The 20646-nt window shown below is 40.6% G+C and overlaps 1 protein-coding gene across 2 annotated transcripts in view; it reads left to right on the top strand.

The window, feature by feature from the left end:
* Window positions 1–20646, top strand: part of LOC122560076 (cadherin-4-like) — a 673208-nt gene that overhangs the window by 509087 nt on the left and 143475 nt on the right. For both annotated transcript variants that reach the window (XM_043710292.2, XM_043710293.2), the window contains one exon: window positions 4556–4711. In XM_043710292.2, the coding sequence (XP_043566227.1) occupies window positions 4556–4711 (156 nt within the window). The remainder of the gene's footprint in view (window positions 1–4555; window positions 4712–20646) is intronic.

Below are 20646 nucleotides of genomic sequence, written 5' to 3'. Positions count from 1 at the left end.
GTGAAGAATTTGGTAATGGTGTTTCCATTGAGAATCAAGGGGAGAAGGGTAGACTATTGCATGTTTGTGATGGTCATTACCTGGCATTTATATATTTCAATAGCTGCCATTTGCCGTCATATTGTTCAGGCTCGAATGCAGACCAACATGAGCTCCTTCATTGTCCAAAGTGCTGAGAATGGAGCTGAGCACTTGATCATCAGCTATCAACCTCACTCCTTGACTTTATCATGGAAGAAATGTCATTGCCAAAGAGCAGAAGACTGTCATCTATTAATGGCACCTTACACGAGGAAACATTTCTTGCTATTGAAGGAGTGAAGCAAAAGTTTACTAGATTGATTCCTGGGATGGCAGAACTAACATACGAGAAGACTTTGAGTCATTTAGGATTGTCTTCACTAGAGTTTAGAGTAATGTTGTAGCTGTACATGGATGGGGTGAATGTCTTGTCTTTTTCCCCAGGGTTGGAGAGTCCAAAATGAGAGGGCATGGGTTTAAGATGAGACAGGAAAGATTTTAAAGAGACTTAAGGGGCAGATTTTTCATGCAGAAGGTGGTGCGTGTATGGAATGAACTGCCCGAAAAAGTGGTGGAGGCTGGTACAATTACAACATTTAAAGGGCATCTGGATGGGTATATGAATAGGAAGGATTTAGTGAGATATGGGCCAAATACTGGCAAATGGGCCTAGACTAATTTTGAATATGTAGTTGGCATGGATGAGTTGGACAGAAGGGTCTGTTTCCGTGCTGTATGTCTCTATGATTCTACGACATTGGTTAGGCCCCTTTTGAAACAAAAATGATGGAAGATCTCATTAAAAATCTCTAAAATTCTAACAGGACTAGACAGATTGGATGCAGGAAGGATGTTTCAGATGTGGGGGTCTAGAATCAAGTGTCATAATGTAAAGATAAGGGGTACGTCTTTTCAGACTGAGATGAGAAATGTCTTGACCCACAGATGGGTGAACTTGTAGAATTCACTATCACAGGAAGTGGTTAAGACCACAACATTTTGTGTTTTAAAGAAGGAGGTATATTTAGCTCTTGCAGCTAAAGAGATCAGGGGATATGGGGAGATGGTGGGATTAGGCTATTGAGCTTAATAAGGTAAAAACAATGACTGCAGATGCTGGAAACCAGATTCTGGATTAGTGGTGCTGGAAGAGCACAGCAGTTCAGGCAGCATCCAAGGAGCTTCGAAATCGACATTTCAGGCAAAAGCCCTTCATCAGGAATAGATCAGGAATAGGATTGAACTGTTGCCTGAACTGTTGTGCTCTTCCAGCATCACTAATCCAGAATATTGAGCTTAATGATCACTCATGATTGTATTGAATGGTGGAAAAGGATCGAGGGCTTGAATGGCCTACTCCTGCTCTGATCATTTATGTTTCTGTAAGCGAAATGTCTGCTGCATTTTCTTGATTAAAGTTGGGAAACTTAAATCACAGTGTTTTGAATAGACTTGCTGATAATGCATAGTCAATCAATTTAGTTAAAACTAAAATAAGCATCTATTGTTCTTGCGTAAAACAAATAAACAATATTGCGCTGATGTTGCTGGAATGAGGCATTTTGCACTGTGTTCTGCTAATTGATCCAATGGTTACAATTTTTTGCAGGCAACGTTTCTGGAAGTGCAGGCTGATAATTTCTGGAGAGGCTGATTGGCATTATTAACAATTATCACATCATTCAAGATATTAAGCTAGTTATCGACTTTGTGGCACGTTTAATGAGCAATTCATTTACAAATGTAGCAACCCCAGAAAATCACAATGAGGTTAAGGGAGAAATGTTATTTTCCTGAGATTAATAGTGGTGTGGCATAAAACATTCAACAACTTGTGTGATTCGTAATTCACGGGGTAACTCTTCCTCAGTACATGCTTCTGACCAATTTGCACATGAATAAAGTAATGCATCATTCAAAGGCTCTCACTTTTCAACCAAATGTGAGCCATTGTTTAAGAAATTTACATTAACTTGGTCGGTAACAAAGAGAACCAAACAGTGATGCTGTGTCATTTAAATGGTAATAGAAGCTATGAATGTGTTACAAACTGGATCCATATTAGCACAAAGTAAGGTGAAAATGGCAGTATAATTAGCTTCCTTCCCCATAGTTATTTTTGAAAACTTGTTTTCAAAATATGTCCAAAACAAGCAGTAGTGACAGGGGTCTTTTGAAAAAAAATTACCTTAATTCCTTCCAAATCAAAATCGTTGATGAGCAAATGGGCAAGTACTTACCTGACAGATCATATACCTGTAATTCTGCAATCCAACTATGAAAATGTAGTCACAAGAATGATTTTGGGGAAATTTTGTTGGCAACCTCTCTCTTAAGAGACAAATAATCAAATAGATTTTAAGTACCACAAAGTAAAAGAAACATTAACATAGATATGCAAAAACTGTTGTAAATAATTGCATTCTTTAGTATTAAATATGATTTTATAGATTATTTGCAAGTTCTCATGTCTTACTGGACAATATATAATGTTTTACTGAACTTGTAATCTTGAAAACTATACTTAACATGTCATGGTTATTTAAAATGTTTGAGTGAAATATTTTGGCTTATCAATATGTGGGATATTTATCTTGGGAAAAGTCAAAGATTTTGTACAGTTTGTATTCAGCTTTATGCTTGACAAATTGTGTGATACGTTATAGGGCTACTATGGAATCTTTTATATCCACTTAATCGGCCTCGTTTCCATAATACATGTTAAGCTGCTCAAAAGAGGTGTCATTGTCTCAATGCAAGAAATGAGGATTGTAGATGCAATTTCTTTTCAGCAGAAATGTTTCAAGGGACCAGGTTTGGAACTCAACCTCAGAAGTGCATTGCCATTTCCAATTTTTATATATTAGAAGTTCATATTTATGGCTTAGGAAGTTATGTGCTGTAAACTTGTACATTGAAGGGAGTGGATGGCTGACCCTGCTTAGTTTAATTTAGTTGCTTACAATTTTGAAAGAGATAAAAATCACGCAACACCAGGTTATGGTCCAACAGGTTTATTTGGAAGTACAAGCTTTCGGAGAGCTGCTCCTTCGTCAGGTAGCTAGTGGAGTAGGATCATTAAAAGAGACCCACTTTTCCCATGAGTGAGTGCCAAATAATCTTTATTTCTTTATCAATATCCTGCTTTTTATGGAAGTCTGTGGCTGGAATCTTGGATTGTCTTATGGTGTGTATGATGGCGGGTGAGCTGTATTAAAACAGGCGAAAAGTTAATGATTTGGGATCGCACCGTGTCTCAGGTCAACCATGATCAAGTCCACGGTGGGAACGACTGTGGACTAACTTTCTGACCTACCACCAATTGAGACTCATAAGCAGTTCAACTCCTGCCTCTATTTTTAACCCTGTGGTGTGCAGGGGTCTTTCCATGTGGGGGCATGATAATGTCACCCTTTGCCAGGCTGTTTGCAGATCCAGGATAGGGTGTGATCAGGATCCATCCTTCAAAAGCACTTTGTGCCCGGTCAAGAGACCAAAAATCAGGTAGGTGGTGCCCTCAGAGTACGTCCAATTGCTGGTGTCTCTCCTCACCTACAACCTGTTAACCCTCTTCTCCCAACACTCAACTCTGGTGTTGTATCAAAGAATGATCTTAAGCCTTACGTAGACCATATATACAGTCACCACTGCCTCCTTTGGTGATGCTGCTGTTCAAAACACCTGACTCCTGATTGGCCAGTGGCTCTTGCCAGGCAAGACCTCTGCCACAGGGTCCTTGCTCCTTAGCAAAGGCCCATTGCTGACCTGTAAATCCTTGAGTGAATCAAAATGTGTTGGGCCATCACACAAAAAGATGTCATGTGGCATTCGCCAGCTCTCCAGCTGTGGCCAAGACCCCTCTATATCTGCACATGATTCTGCTATATTTATCCAACCTAAATAGAAAAATACAAAAGCATTTTCATATTATACATTTCACAGCCTTAAAGCCTTCCATTTTATTCATATCAAGAACCAGTTAACGCTGATGTTTGAAGAGAAAGATGGAATGTTTAACTCCAGTTCATATTGAAGCATGATTAGTTAATAGCTATTTGAAATATTTTCTTTGATTCATGTTTCTAAATTTGTTACTTGACTATGATGCAAGCAGGGTTCTTCTGTTTATATAATGGAACTTTTAATTGAGCTACTTACAATACTGTTGAAAATAGTAAAGTTTATAAACACTTCAAAATTGTTTACCTGCCTTTTAAGCACACAGTTTGGAGCATAATTCAAAGTAAATTGTAACTCCTTGCAGATTTTAGAGTGGAGTATTCCAATTAAAGTTTTGGTCAACCTATCCACAGAATTGAGTAAATTGAAAAGTCAATTCAATGGGAATTTATTATTGTGACATTATTTCTAAAAATTGTTTTGCTTGTCTTTTATTTTGTAATTTATTGTGTCAAGGATGGTGTGTGCTTAAAAACTTATTTGACACCTAACTATAGCCAACTCATCTGATAATTACTTCACCTAACAGCACTTTTAAAAAACACTAAACTCTCCCAATGTGTTTTCATTTCAGATTCGGTCAGATAAAGACAGGGAGATACAGATCCGATACAGTATCACTGGACCTGGAGCTGATCAACCACCCATGGAGGTTTTTAGTATTGATCAAGTTGCTGGTAAAATGCATGTCACAAGACCCCTGGATCGTGAGGATATTGCATCTTTTCACGTAAGAGCCAATCCCTGAATTTAATTGTTGCTTCTTCCATTTCGGGCTACCTCTTAAGCCAGCACAGAAAATTTTAGTTAATGTATTTAAAGGGTATACATTATTTGCATAAAATTAGTAATTCTTTCAAGAAAATGCAAGTTTTAGGAAGTTTTATTCTTAAAATAATGCTGATATAGGAGGCCAATTTCATTTTTTATAATGGTCACTTTAGGTTTCATGTCAATTAATGTAACATTTTTAATGCATATGACCATAAACAGTCTTAAAAAAATGTTAATTAGCATCTATTGACCAGTTTTCTTTAATAATGTCTAACATCTCAATTCTACTGACAAAAATCAAAATGTCAGTGTCAGTGTCTCACTGACTCTGTGTCACTGACTCTCACTGTCAGTTTTGTGTCCTTTATCTTTTCAAAATTAGGACATGTCACTTTCTTCAATTGGGTATAACTAAAAGATGTAGCTTATCATTGTTTTTGACACCTAGAAATATTATAGTTAATAGGCGCAGATCAAAACAGTAGTAAGATAAATGGCCAGATTATCTATTTTAGTGGCACCATAAAGAAATATATATTGTCCAGGCCGTTAGGAGGATTCCCAATTCTACTTCAAAACTGCTGTGAGATCTTTTACATCCACCTGACAGACCTCATTCCTATAATGAATATTAAGCTTATGAAAGGAGATGTCATTGCATCAATGCAATAAATGAGTCTTCTAGGTGCAGTCTTCAGTTTAGAAATTATTAGAGGAAATGTTGCTCTTAAATACTATGTTGCAAACATTGTGGAAAATCTCATCATACAGGTGGAGAGTAGGGTTCTTGTGGTACTGATAATGTCCCCATTTCTCAACCAGAAGGCCTGCATTCAAGTCCCACTTACTCCAGAGGTGTGTCATAGCATGTCTGAACAGGTCAAATATATCTCAACAGGTCTAACATGTCTCAAAATATCTAACGGTGATGAGTTCATCAGCTGAATAGTCAATCTTTTATTTACCTCATTTTGCATTACATTTATCTTATTTTCCTAATTCCAGCTCTCAAGCCGAGTTCCCATATCTTTTACTTTTAGGTTACATTAACATTAGTTTATATTAGACTTCATGGCCATAACTCTGCAAGTTTCAAAATCATTATCGAAAGGGATAAGAATAGTTCCAAAGTTGTGTCCAAATTGGGGGACAGCCTGTTACAATGTCATTAGATTAGATTTGACAAAGACTGGGAGTGGTAAGTCTACATTTGGAAAGTGGAAGTCTTTAGAAGTAGTATAGTAAAAATTCAGGGCCAGTGTATTCCCCTACGAGTGAAGGGCAAGAGCAGCTGATTCAGGGAACCCTGGATGTCAAGGGATATCGTGAGTTTGATAAAGAAAAAGAAGGAAGCATTAAAACAAATGAAGGAACTGCGGATGCTGAAAATTAGAAAAAAACCCAGAAATTGCTGGAAAATCTCAGCAGGTCTGGCAACATCTGTGGAGAGAAACCAGAGTTAATGTTTTGGGTCTAGTGACTCTTCTTCCGAATTCTTGAGGGAAACATATGTCAGGTACAGTGCATTAAAAACAAGAGAGGCCCTTCAAAAGCATTGAAAACATATGGGGTTGATTAAAAAGTAAATTAGGAGGGTACTGATGAGACATGAACTACCTTTGGTAGATTGGATCATGGTTAACCATTATAAGTATATTAACTGGATGGGTATATGAATAGGAAGGGTTTGGAGGGATATGGGCCAGGTGCTGGCAGGTGGGACTAGATTGGGTTGGGATATCTGGTCGGCACGGACGAGTTGGACCGAAGGGTCTATTTCTGTGCTGTATGACTCTATGACTTTAAGTGTAAGAGGATTTCCGGGAAAGAGTGAGACCTATTCAAGACTAAAGGGGCAACCTGTACATGGAGCCTGAGGACATTGATTAGATCTTAAATGAATACTTCTCATTTGTATTTAAAAACATCACAGCTGGAAATTTCATTTGCGATGGTGAGGTTCCAGACCATATTAAGATTAGTAAGGAGGAGGTATTAGGTATTTTAGCAGACATAAAGGTACATAACTCCTCAGGACGTGAGTGAGATACGTCCCAGGCTGCTATGGGAAGCTAGGCAGGAGATTGCTGGGGCCCTAGTGGAGATATTTAATACTTTGCTAATCACTGGTGAACTGGCAGATAGAGGATAGATGGTGTAGTTCCTTTGTTCAAGAAGGGCAGCAGGGATATGCCTGGTAATTACAGACCAGTTAATCTGACATCAATGATAGGGAAATTATTGGAATAAATTCTGACAGGATTAATCAGCACTTGAAAAGGCAGGAGTCAATCAGGGATTCTTAAAAGGAGATCCTGTCTGACAAATCTAATTGAGTTTTTTGTAAAGGTAACTAAATATATTGAAGAAGGTCGTGTGTTTAATATAGTTTATATGGACTTTAGTAATGCCTTTGACAAGGTCCCACATGGAAGGCTGGTCGAAGAGGTAAGAACTCATGGGATCCAAGACAAGTTGGCAAACTGGATGCAAAATTGGCTAATAGATAGGAGGCAACAGACGATGGGGGGGGGGGGGGGGGGGAGAGAGGAGGAGGGGTTGATGTTGATGTGTTTGGTGTTTTTTATTAGAAGGCTGTGACCAGTGGTGTACCACAGGGATCAGTTCTAGTACCCTTGCTGTTTGCATGTACATTAATAACTTGCATGCGTATGTAGAAGGTATAGTTAGTAAGTATGCAGATGACATGAAAATGATTGGTGTAATGATCAGAGGATTGGCTATACATAACAGATGGTAGGTCCCTTGGGAGTACAGCGGAATAAGTACTGAGTACTTGATATACAAGCCTATAGATCCCTGAAGATATCAGCACAAGTTGAAGGGTGGTGAAGAAGACATATGGGATTCTTACCTTCATTAACCAGCATAAAGAATTTAGGAGCAAGAAAAACTAGTTAACAACTTACCAAACATTGATTAGACCACCGACAGAAAACTGTTTGCAATTCTGGTCACCATACCATCAGAAGGATGTGATTGCTCTGGAGAGGGAGTAAAGGAGATTCACCGTGATGTTGCCTGGGATAAAAAGTCTTTGTTATGAGGAGAGATCTGATTGGCTGGTTTTGATTTTTTCTTGGAGCAGAGGAGATTGAGGGGGGGAATATGTTAAGGTATACAAAAATTATGAGAGACATAGAGTAGATCATGTGAATCTTTTCCCCATGGCATGTGTGTCTAAGATCAGAGGGAAAAAGTTTAAGGTGAGTAGTAAGTGGTTTAGAGGAAATCTGAGAGAAAAGAACACAGAGAGTGTGCTACATATATAAAATGTGTTGCCTGAGAGGATGGTGGAGGCAGTTCTAACAACATTTAAGAAACATCTGGATGAGCATTTAAAATGCTGGGGTATAAGAGGCTCTTGACAAATTGCAGGTAAGTGGGATTAGTGTAGCTTAGTATTTGTTGGTTGGCTTAGTATTTGTTGGTTGGCGAAAGGGCCTGTTCCTATGCTGCATAAATCTATGATTAACGTCCATTAGGGCTGCTCACTGCCTGCATGGTAAAGGTCTGGCGTTCAGGCAGTATCTGTTGTCAAAATACACTTAAGGGGAAAGGATCTTATTTGATAGCAAGATTGATTGATTTATTAAAAGGTTAGAACTGCACATAGAAAACACAACTTTCTTTATAACTCTAGTTTGTATAGGTACAAGAGGGCTTTAATGGGATGTGGATTTCGAAATGTAGCCTGCATGTTAGCAGGAGGCTCTAAAACCTGGAAGGTTGGCACTCAAGCATTGATTAGAAACAAATATGGAGCAGTACATACAGTATATAGGCTCATTGAAACTGCATGTGTGGATTAGTCCAGCTACGCACATCCTGCTTAAGGTTGGCTCGAGAACCAGTTTAGAGGATATATAAGTTTTCAGAGACAGCTCTGTGGATTGCCCCCTTTGCTCTCTTTAGCCTTCAGTCCTTTTCTCCTACAGTTGGTTCCACTGTTTTGACCTCATGTTGTCTTCCCAATCGTCTTTCAGGAAACCCTGATAATGATCAAGCACTCTAATTAATCCTATAAGGTATACAATCTCTCTCTTTAGGTGAAATCCTCAGAGAATTTGCAAAATACTGTTGATCATATTGTTGCTGGAACCTCCTGACATAAACATTCTTTAATGATATACTGTGTCGAATGCAATTGTGTGCTCTCCACGTTTTTTGAATTATCTATACAATTGGTCACCATAAGATAGATTTGCTGCATTTTAGCTTGGTCTAGTTTGATAGAAGCAGTCTAATGAGAAGAGACTCTTGTCTTAAACAAGATGTTGTGTATTAGTCAGTAGTAACTCAGTTACATTGATGCAATAGACATTGTCACAGCTCGATGAGGGAGACCTAGGTATCTGGATATTTGTCTTCTTTGAGTTCCAGCAATCTTCTTCCACCAAGTCCATATGACCTCATAATATTGTGCAGTGCTTAATGCACTCCACCTTATTACTTCAAGAGCCTAACACGTTCTACAACAACTGCCTTTGCTAATTGTCTTTGAATAAGTATGGTAGTATTGTAGGGAGGATTGATATGTATAATAGCTATTGAGACAGAATCATTTTGGTTAGAGATCAAAGACTAAGTGTGTTTTTTTTTTGGCAGAGTGCCAGTCTTGTGGGACCCTTGGAGGGTTTGTTCCTTGAAGGCCCAGTAAGATCTCATGCCCTATCTTGCCAAATCCATCACATTAACTACCTACCCAGCACCATGGTCAGAAAGGTCGAATGTCCTATTCCTGCCCAAATACTCTTTGTTTTCATAAGTTTTCTACAGTGCCCCTCTTGCTTGATTCTAGCCCCGTCTTAACAGGTGTAGCCCTCAAAAGGGCTCATCTTTCACTGGATAGCCGCAGAAATACCAACAATCCTTGCGAGTGAGCCATTATTTAAGAGACTCCTGTGCACCTGGATGAGCTAGCTTCCAAAGCTAGCTTGCTTGGTGGCAGATTTGCAGCCAAAAGTCATTGGAGAAGTGGATCATAGCACTGAGATTCACTGCAAGTGAACTAGAGACCCCAATAGTTGAGAGGAGGCTTATCCTCCTCATGGTAGACTGGCAGAGAAGGCTATAATGTTAGATCCTGGCAGTCTGGTCATAGGACAACACCTGGATTAGTGCAGCTTCCACAGTCTGGAGGAACAGCCAGCAGTACTGCAGAGTGATCATTGTCAATCATTGTCAGGGTCGGTACCAGAACTACTCTCTGCTAACTCTCAATCACTCTATCTCTACAGCTGCAAACACCGAGGCTCATGCTCTGTCACATTTGCTACTTTTTTTTCCACATCTTCCTTCACTCATTCTCATTCCCTCTCAACCTCCGACAAAACTAACTGTCTATGGCTTCAGTGCTGCCTACTTACTCAGCCCTAGCACACCTCACCATCTTTTGATTCTGTGCACCAGGACTAACATCTGTACTGCCCACTTTCATCTCACTCAATCCTTCCCTTTCTTTCATTCCAGGAGAAGCCAGTCCACAACAGGTCACAGTCATTTTCTTCCACATTGCGCAGTTCCGCCTTACAGCGAACACTCTTCAGCCAGCAGTTTCAACCTTTGCCTCGATTTTGACACTAATGTATCAGATATTCAGATCCCCTTCCTTATAGCTCTTCCCATGAGCCTCACAGGCTCCACCACCCAGGTCCCCCCACCCTTCTGTCTACGTGAGTCTGCACCTATCCACCTTTACTCCTCAGACCTTGACTTATGAAGTCATTAAGACAGTGGTCATACACTGTCCACAACCTAAAGTCAGGATGCTTCTGACTGTGGATAAACCACACACCCCACTCCGTGAATCCCTTCTCATCCATGCTCTATCATATCTCCTGTTACAATACATTTATCCAGCTTTCCTCGAGGAGACAGTGAGGTCTGCAGATGCTGGAGATCAGGGTTGAGAGTGTGTTGCTGGAAAATCACAACAGGTCAGGAAGCTCCAGCCCAAAACATTGATTTTCCTGCTCTTCGGATGCTGCCTGACCTGCTGTGCTTTTCTAGCAACACACTCTCAATCCAGCTTTCCTAGTCACCCTTAAATCCCCAGGAAGAGGCCACACTGAGCCTCTCCACCATGCCCAACCACTTTGTTTTCCCTTAGTTTCTCTGAATGGGCCCAATCAAGTGACTGGAGCTACCTGTTTGAGTGATCTAACCAATTAGGCCTGGAGAAGAAGTAATAAGAACCCTGGTTTGTATCGCTAACTATGTTAGTCCGAGCACACACACACTGACATGCACACGCATTCACATTCAGACCTATGCACTCAAGCACAGGCACACACATACACAAAACGGTTAGCAATGTTCATTCATTAGCAGAAAGATCAGTTGGGAAAGGAGACAAATCCTTTCAGCCAGATGGTGATAGTAGTCTGAAACTCACTTCCTGAAAGAGGAGTTGAGGCAAAAAACTTTCATCTCATTTATAAGTGTCTGAAACTGCAGCTGAAATTCTCAAGGGTTATGAACAAAATGCTGGAAAATGGGATAATGATTTGTGTTCATTTATTGGTATGCACAAACACTGTGGAAGCAATTACGTCCTTCTGCATCAGAACTTTAAAAAAAAAATATTTGCTGAATATTCGAAATACCCAAAAAGGAGGAATATGCAGGAATGTAGCATATGCAAATTTCTTCTTCGGAGGGCCAACATGGATAGTGTGGGTCAAATAGTGTGGGCCCTTCCTGAAGAAGGGCCTGTGCCCGAAACGTCGAATCTCCTGTTCCCTGGATGCTGCCTGACCTGCTGTGCTGTTCCAGCAATAAAGTTTCAACTTTGATCTCCAGCATCTGCAGACCTCACTTTCTCCTGGGTCAAATAGCCTGGTGTGCTGTAATGATTCTCTGATTCTCTGGAGTTATTACAGAAATTAAGTGTGCCAAATTAGGGAAAAGGTTGCAAATTGAATTCTAAGGAAACAGGGATTGAAATTAAGACAGTTTATCAAACTGGATAGAAGTAGGTAACAGTGTCCCAGGGGATGTTTCCTCATTGTGTATAACAGTATTCTCTCTAAGCTGCATGTGTGCATGACTTGCAGCGATCTTAAAGGTACCAGATGGGCCTCACACAAGCTGTCACCTTTAAGATAATGTGCAGCTGTGGCCATTGTGAAAAAAATCATCTAAAGATACCACCAGAAATAAATGTGCTATACAGAGCAAAGAAAATTTAGAGGGATTATTGGTGTTTGTTAGTGATTCTGATTCACAAATAAAGGAAGTAGTGTCCAGTTTGTGCAGGAAATAGCATTAAAAAGAATTCTGAGGACAAAAGGAAGCTCCAAGGCAATATTCATCATTTGGACAAAACAGTGAGTAGGATGATATTCAATGTTAACAAGCGTGAGGTGATACGTTTTCTTGATCAAAAATATATTATATTTAAAATGAGAAAGGCTGAAAGAAGTAGCACAGGGATTTAGAAGTTCAAGTTCATAAGACATTAAAAGCAAGACCTCAAAGGATATTGCCAGGGTTGAAGGATTTGAGCTATAGGGAGAGGCTGAACAGACTGGGGCTGTTTTCCCTGGAGCGTCAGAGGGTGACCTTATAGAAGTTTATAAAATCATGAGGGGCATGGATAGGTTAAATAGACAAGGTCTTTTTCCTAGGGTGGGGGAGTCCAAAACTAGAGGGCATAGAGTCATAGAGAAGCATGGAAACAGACCCTTCGGTCAAACCCGTCCATGCCGACCAGATATCCCAACCCAATCTAGTCTCACCTAACAGCACCTGGCCCATATCCCTCCAAACCCTTTCTATTCATATACCCATCCAAATGCCTCTTAAATGTTGCAATTGTACCAGCGCCTCATTCCATACATATACCACTCTCTGTGTGAAAACGTTGCCCGGTAGGTCTCTTTTTTATCTTTCCCCTCTCACCCTAAACCTATGCCCTCTAGTTCTGGACTCCCTGACCCCAGAGAAAACACTTTGAGTATTTACCCTATCTGTGCCCCTCATAATTTTGTAAACCTCTATAAAGTCACTCCTCAGCCTCCAACGCTCCAGGGAAAACAGCTCCAGCCTGTTAAGCCTCTCCCTATAGCTCAAATCCTCCAACCCTGGAAACATCCTTGTAAATCTTTTCTGAACCCTTTCAAGTTTCACAACATCTTTCCAATAGGAAGGAGACCAGAATTGTACGTGATATTCCAACTGTGGCCTAACCAATGTCTGTACAGCCGCAACATGACCTACCAACTCCTGTACTCAACATTCTGACCAATAAAAGAAAGCATACCAAACGCCTTCTTCACTTTCAAGGAGCTATGAACCTGCACTCCAAGGTCTCTTTGTTCAGCAACACTGCCTAGGACCTTACCATTAAGTGTATAAGTTCTGCTAAGATTTGCTTTCCCAAAATGCAGCACCTCACATTTATCTGAATTAAACTCCAACTACCACTTCTCAGCCCATTGGCCCGTCTAGTCCAGATCCTGTTGTAATCTGAGGTAACCCTCTTCGCTGTCCACTACACCTCCAATTTTGGTGCCATCTGCAAACTTACTAACTGTACCTCTTATGCTCGCATCCAAATCATTTATGTAAATGACAAAAAGTAGAGGACCCAGCACCGATCCTTGTGGCACTCCACTGGTCACAGGCCTCCAGTCTGAAAAACAACCCTCCACCACCACCCTCTGTCTTCTACCTTTGAGCCAGTTCTGTATCCAAATGGCTAGTTCTCCCTATTTTCCGTGAGATCTAACCTTGCTAATCAGTCTTCCATGGGGAACATTGTCGAATGCCTTACCGAAGTCCATATGGATCACGTCCACCGCTCTCCCCTCATCAATCCTCTTTGTTACTTCCTCAAAATATTCAATCAAGTTTGTGAGAGATGATTTCCCATGCATAAAGCCATGTTGACTATCCCGAATCAGTTCTTACCTAGGTTTAGGGTGAGATGAAAAATATATAAAAGAGACCTAAGGAGCAATCTTTTCGCCCAGAGAGTGGTGCATGTATGGAATGAGCTGCCAGAAGAAGTGGTGGAGGCTGGTACAATTACAGCATTTAAAAGGCATCTGGATGGTTATATGAATAGGAAGGGTTTAGAGCGATATGGGCCAAAAGCTGGTAAATGGGACTGGATCAGGTTTGGATATCTGATCAGTCTGGATGAGTTGGACCGAAGGGTTTGTTTCCTGGCTGTACATCTCTATGACTCTGAGTGGATCAGATGGAAAAGAAATGGAATATTAATTTTAGGGCAAGAGGTAGTGTATGAAGGTTCAACATATAATGGTGAACTTGAACAAAACGTTAATAAGGTCACAGCTGGCATGATGTGTTATCTTGGCATACAGAGAGGCTAGACCATGAATTGAAATAAGATTCCTGTTTTGTATTGTGGAAACAAAAATAAAAGAAAGTCTTGGAAAATTGCGGCTCTATTCAACAAAATGGGAGATTACAATGATGTGGCATCAGTACTTAACATGAAAGGATTAGGCAAGGGTAGATTTTAAAAATTGTTTCAAATTATTGATACACCAAAAAAGAGGAAATAGAAATAAAATTAAATATAGGAGAGTTGGGACAAGAGCAGATCAAGGTTTTTTTTTCCACATTGTAGTGTGAGACTATGGAATGCACTACCAGATTTAGCTACATTTGAGTATTTGTTAGATAATAGAAGGAAAGGGGAAGGAAGGGATTTGGAGTATTAGGCAGGGATTACTGCAGCTTGTGTGGAGGATAAATCTGAACATGAATTGATTTGGCCAATTGGCCAGTTTCCATGTTACAGTTTCCATGTAATTCAGTGAACGTTTGCCATCAACTATTACATAATAAAGCGTGTGTACAAAAGGATAAGCATTGTTTACAAAGCTTCAGATGCTACTTCCCATAGGGGTTGGTTAGCTCAATTGACTGGATGGCTAGTTTATGATGCAGAATAACAGCAACAGTGAGAGTTAAATTTCCACTTTAGCTGAGATTCCCTTGAAGATCCCGTCTTCTCAACCTCACTCCTCACTTGAGACATGGTGACCCTCAGTTTAAATCACCACCATTCATCTCTAATGAGAGAGCAGCCCTATTGTCCATTGGGAATATGGTGACTTTAACTTTACCTTTCTTCCCAAAGGATGAAGTAGTTCCTAACTCACATTTAAACCAGAGGTTATGGGCACAAATAAAGTGGACTGAAAATGAGCAACTCATGCACTTTGCCTTAGTCCCAGTATTAGCAAAGAGCTTCTTCACATGCATTTAAGTAAGAAGGAATAGGATGGCTGCAAGAACTCAGTTGAACGATTGTGGGGAGAAAGCAGGATTAAGCTATTAAGTTGGCTGATCAGCCATAATCGTGATGAATGGTGGAGCAAACTCAAAGGGCCAAATGGCCTCCTCCAGCTCCTATCTCCAGGTTTTGTGTGTTTATATGAAATGTTCTTCAATTGTACATCCATGTGCCACTAATTAGGCTGATCATAATCATTAAGGCCCAACATTCTCAATACATGCAGCTTATTACCAATTCCAATCCTTTAGAAATAGGAAGGATGTAGCCTGCATTTTTTTACCATGCATTTATGAATAGTTAATCCACATTTTGGTCACCACTTTGCCCTTTAATATTGATCCACATCTTTTGAACAGCTTCTCCCCCACTCGACGTTCTGACATCTAACTAAGTATGATCCAGCTTAAGTTCTCAGGTCATTTTGCAGGCAAGTCACCTTCTCAAATTACATGCAGAAATGATCACATGTCAGGACTGGTTGAATGGGCAGACACAACCCCAGAAGAGGTCATGGTGTTGGTGGTGCTATTTTGGCTTAGATAGAGAATTGACAAATGGGACAGAAAACACAGTGGAATAAGGAATACTTTTTTCAGGTTGGCCATCTGTAACCTGTAGGGTTCCACAGGGATCATTGCTAGGACAACAACTGTTTGCAATTAAACTCCATCTACCGCTCCTCGGCCCATTGGCCCACATGATCAAGACTCTGTTGTACCCTAAGATAATCATCTTCATTGTCCTCTACATCACCTATTTTAGTGTCATCTGCAAACTTACTAATCATGCATCCTATGTGTTCACATCCAAATCATTTATATAAAATGATGAAAAGCAGTGGACTAATCCTTGTGGCACACTGCTGGCCACAGGCCTCCAATCTGAAAAACAACCCTCTACCACCACCCTCTGTTTCCTTCAAGCCAATTTTATATCCAACCCATGTGCTTTCGCCTTACTGACCAGTCTACTATGTAGACCCTTGTCGAACACTTTGCTGAAGCCCACAGAGACAACATTTACCATTCTGATATCATCAATCTTCATTGTCACCTCTTCAGAAAGCTCAATCAAATCAGCGAGACATAATTCCCACACACAAAACAATGCTGACTAACCCTTGCCTTTCCAAATGCATGTAAATCTTGTCCCTCAGAATCCTCTCCAGCAACTTAGCCACCACTGACATCAGGCTCACTGGTCTACATGTCCCTGGCTTTTCCTCACTACCTTCCTTCAATAAGAACACCACATTAGCGAACCTCCAGTCTTCTGGCACCTCACCATGGCTGTTGATATATAAATATCTCAGCAAGGGACCCAGCAATCTCTTCCCTAACTTCCCACAAAGTTCTGGGAAACTCCTGATCAGGTCCTGGAAATTTATCCACCTTTATGCATTTTAAGACCTCTGGCACCACCTCTTTTATGATATGAACTCTTTTCAGGATATCACTATTTGTTTCCCTGAATTCCCAGTTTATATATCCTTCTCCACAGTAAATACTTATGTGAGACATTTGTTTAGTACCACACCCATCTCCTGTGGTTCCACACATCAGACAGCCACATTGATCGTTAAGGGGCTCTATTCTCTCCCTGGTTTCTCTTTTGCACTTAAAGTACTTATAGAAACTCTTTAGATTCTCCTTAACTCTATTTGCCAAAGCTGTCTCATGTCCCCTTCTTGCCCTCCTGATTTCCCTCTTGAGTATACTTTAAATGCCCTTGTAAATTTCTCAATATTCACTTGATTATAACTGGCATATGCCTCCTTTTTCTTGTTCAGAGCTGCAATTTTTCTAGTCATCCAACATTTTTTACACCTTCCAGCCTTGCCCTTCACAGTAACAAGAATATATCACCTCTGAACTCTCATTGCCTTACCTTTGAAGGCTTGCCACTTCCCTTTACCTGCAAGTAGCCTCCCCTGGTGAACCTTTGAAAGTTCCTGCCTAATACCATCAAAAGTGGACTCACTCCAAGTTGAAACTCCAACTTTTTGATCAATTCTATCCTTTGCCATAAGTATTTTTAACATTAATAGAATTACAATCGCTTCTCCCAAAGCGGTCTCCCACTAACACCTCAGCCACTTGTTCTGCCTTATTTCCCAACAGAAGGTCAAGTATTGCTCCTTTAGTAGGTATATCCACATATTGAATAAGAAAGTTTTCTTGTACACATTTAACAAATTCCTCCACATAACCCTTTAATACCATGACAGTCTCAGTCTATTTTTGGAAAGTTAAACCTCCCTACCAATATTACTCTGTTATTCTTAGAGATAGCGAATATTTCCTTACATATTTGCTTCTTAATTTCCTGCTGACTATTGGGGTCCTATAATACAATCCCAACAAGGTGTTCATCCCTTTCTTATTTCTCAGTTTGACCCATATAACATCACTGGACATATTGCCTAGAATATCCTCTCTAAGTACAACTGTACTGTAATGTTACCACTAACCAAAAAAGGCACTCCTCTTCCTCTCTCCCTGCCCTTTCTACCTTTCCTATAGCATTTACACCCCGGAATATTAAGTCCTGCCAGTCCATGAACCATGGTTCTGTAATAGCTATGATATCCCAGTCCCATGTTCCCAACCATGCCCTACGTTTATCTGCCTTACCTGTCAGGTCTCCTGTCTTGAAGTAAATGCAGTTTAATTTGTCAGTCTTACCTTGTTCTCTGCCAAGCTCTTGTCTGCCTTCACTATTTAAGTAGCTCCCCTTATCTACTGTACCTTCCTCAATATGTTTTCTTTTCTCTCAATATAGCTTTGGTTTCCACCACCACAACTCATGGCCATGCCTTTACTAGTTTATATCCTTCCAAGTAGCACTAGCAAACACCCTGCAAATATAATGGTCCCCTTCCAATTCATGTGGAACCTGTCCCTCTTATACAGGTCATTTCTATTCCCGAAGAGATCCAGACCAGAGGGCATAGTCTCAGAATAAAGAGGTGCCAATTTAAGACTGGGGTAAAGGGGAAGTTCTTCTCTCAGAGGACTGAGAATCTTTGGAACTCTTTTGCACACAGACCTGTGGGGCCAGAGACCCCTGATGTATATTTAAGGCTGAAGTAGACAGATTCATTTTCAGTATGGAATCAAGAATCATAGGGAAAATGGAGGTGAGGAATATCAGATCACTCATGATCCCATTGAATGGCAGAGCAGGCTCAAGGCTCCAACTGGCCAACTCTTGTTCCGACTTCTTATGGTCTTACAACCCTATTCTTCCTTTCTTGCAAAATTGAGAGTATGTGATTTGTGGAGAATGACTTTTTAAAATGTTGATGACCTTGTGTTGCTTGTGTCTTTTCATTGAAAAGAACATGTTCTGTTTGAATGGGGTGGAGTGAGTAAACAACATACAACATCTTTAAGATGAAAAAATTCAGGTTGATGTGGCAATGCTTTTTTTTGCGACTATTTGAAAAAATGGATGATTGGTCGAATATTGAAAGCAGAGACTAGTGGTATGGCAAGTAAGGATAAGGACAACTTTTTTGTTGTTCTGGGAAGTAGGGTGGGGCAGAAACATGGGAGGTGGGTTGGACATGACCAAAAGCCCTGTCAACCACAACAGGGGGAGGACACTGGCATTATCAGAACAGGTGTGACAGAGACAGAGAAACTGGGAAATAAAATCCTTGCAAGAAGTAAGGTGTGAAGAGGTGTAGTCGTGATAGTGTAGGACTTTTGGATTTATCATGGATATCAATGGACTCAGAAATGGAAACAGTGAAGTTAAAGAAGGTAAAGGAAGAATCAGAAAAGGACCAGCTGAAGGTCAGAGAAGGATGGAAATTGGAGATAAAATTGATGAATGTTTCCAATTCTGGATGAAAGCAGGAAGCAACACCAAAGACATCATCGATGTACTGGAGAACGAGTTGGGGTAGATGGGCTTGAACTAGCAGTGTCTCACAAGACCCACAAAGAGACAGACATAATTGGGGCTCATATTGTTACCCATGGCCACGCAGTTAACTTTTGTGGGTGTCATTGGCTGGCCAGCATTTATTGCCGTCCCTAGTTGCCCTTGAGAAAGTGGTAGTGAGCTGCAGTCCACCTGATGTGCGTTGGCCCACAATGCCATTCAGGAAGGAATTAAAGAAAGTGAAATGAGGTGAAGTTGTTTGTAGTGAGATCAAGCCTGGCCATGGGAAGGAGAATGATGGTGGGTGGTTACAGTACAGCAAGAAGCACAGAGCTTTCAGACAAACCTGATTGGAAAAGCACATGTAGAGGAATTGCATATCCATGTGAATCCCACAGGATACGGTGCTGGCACCACATTACTGATGAATATTCCTGATGAAAGGCTAATGCCCAAAACATCAATTCTCTTGCTCCTTGGATGCTGCCTGACCTGCTGTGCTTTTCCAGCAGCACACGTTTCGTTCACAATTACTAACAACCTATAAAGTTGACTTGCATGAGATAAGTAAATATACTATCGCCAAGTATATGGTGGCACAGTGGTTAGCACTGCTGCCTCACAATGCCAGAGACCCGGGTTCATTCCCGCCTCGGGCAACTGTCTGTGTGGAGTTTGCACATTCTCCCTGTGTCTGCGTGGGTTTCTTCTGGGTGCTCTGGTTTCCTCCCACAGTCCAAAGATGTGCAGGTCAGGTGAATTGGCCATGCTAAATTGCCTGTAGTGTTAGGTGAAGGGGTAAATGTAGGAGAATGGGTCTGGGTGGATTGCTCTTCGGCGGGTTGGTGTGGATTTGTTGGGCCAAAGAGCCTGTTTCCACACTGTAAGTAATTTAATATAGAAACATCTAATAAAAAAAAGTTTGCAGATTATGCAAATGTATGTGGGAATACAAGGAGTGAGGATGACATGAAGAATTCACAGAAGGAGGTAGACAGTGTGAGTGTGTGGGCAAAAGCCTGGCAGATGGAATAATAATGTATGAAAACATGGGATTATGCATTTCAGCAGAAAGAATAGAGAAGCTGAATACTTATTTAAGTGAAGAAAAGCTGGAAAAGGTGCAGCATAGAGTGGCTTGGCGGTATTTGTTTATAAATTTCAAAGAGGTAGCACCAAGGTTCAGATAAAAGAGAAGGCAATAAAATGTTAGACCTTTATTTCAAAGAGAATGGAGTATAAAAGTAAGTAAGTTCATGCTAAAACTAAGTGAGATACTATTTAGACAACAGCTAAAATATTGTGAACAGTTTTGGTCTTTTTATCTGAGGAAAATAAGATAGAATTGGAGGCAGTCCTGGCTCCGGTTTCCTCCCACAGTCCAAAGATGTGCAGGTTAGGTGAATTGGCCATGCTAAATTGCCCATAGTGTTAGGTGCATTAGTCGGGGGTAAATGTAGGGCAATGGGGTCTGAGTGGGTTAGTCTTCAGAGAGTCAGTGTGGACTTTTTGGGTTGAAGGGCCAGTTTCCACACTGTAGGGAATCTAATCTAATCTAAAATAAAATCACTGGGTTGATCCTGTGGAAGGAGGGATTTTCTTATGAGGAGAGGTTGAGTAGGTTGGATCTGTACATATTGGAGTTTAGAAGAATGAAGTGACCTTGTTGAAACTTCTAAGATACTTAGGAGACTGGACAG

This window comes from Chiloscyllium plagiosum, unplaced genomic scaffold (genome assembly GCF_037043375.1).
Source record: "Chiloscyllium plagiosum isolate Xiang-an unplaced genomic scaffold, Cpla_swu_hap1 HiC_scaffold_15, whole genome shotgun sequence".
Classification (NCBI taxonomy): Eukaryota; Metazoa; Chordata; class Chondrichthyes; order Orectolobiformes; family Hemiscylliidae; genus Chiloscyllium; species Chiloscyllium plagiosum.
The sequence above is the reverse complement of the archived record's forward strand: the minus strand, read 5'-3'. Positions and strand labels throughout refer to the sequence as shown.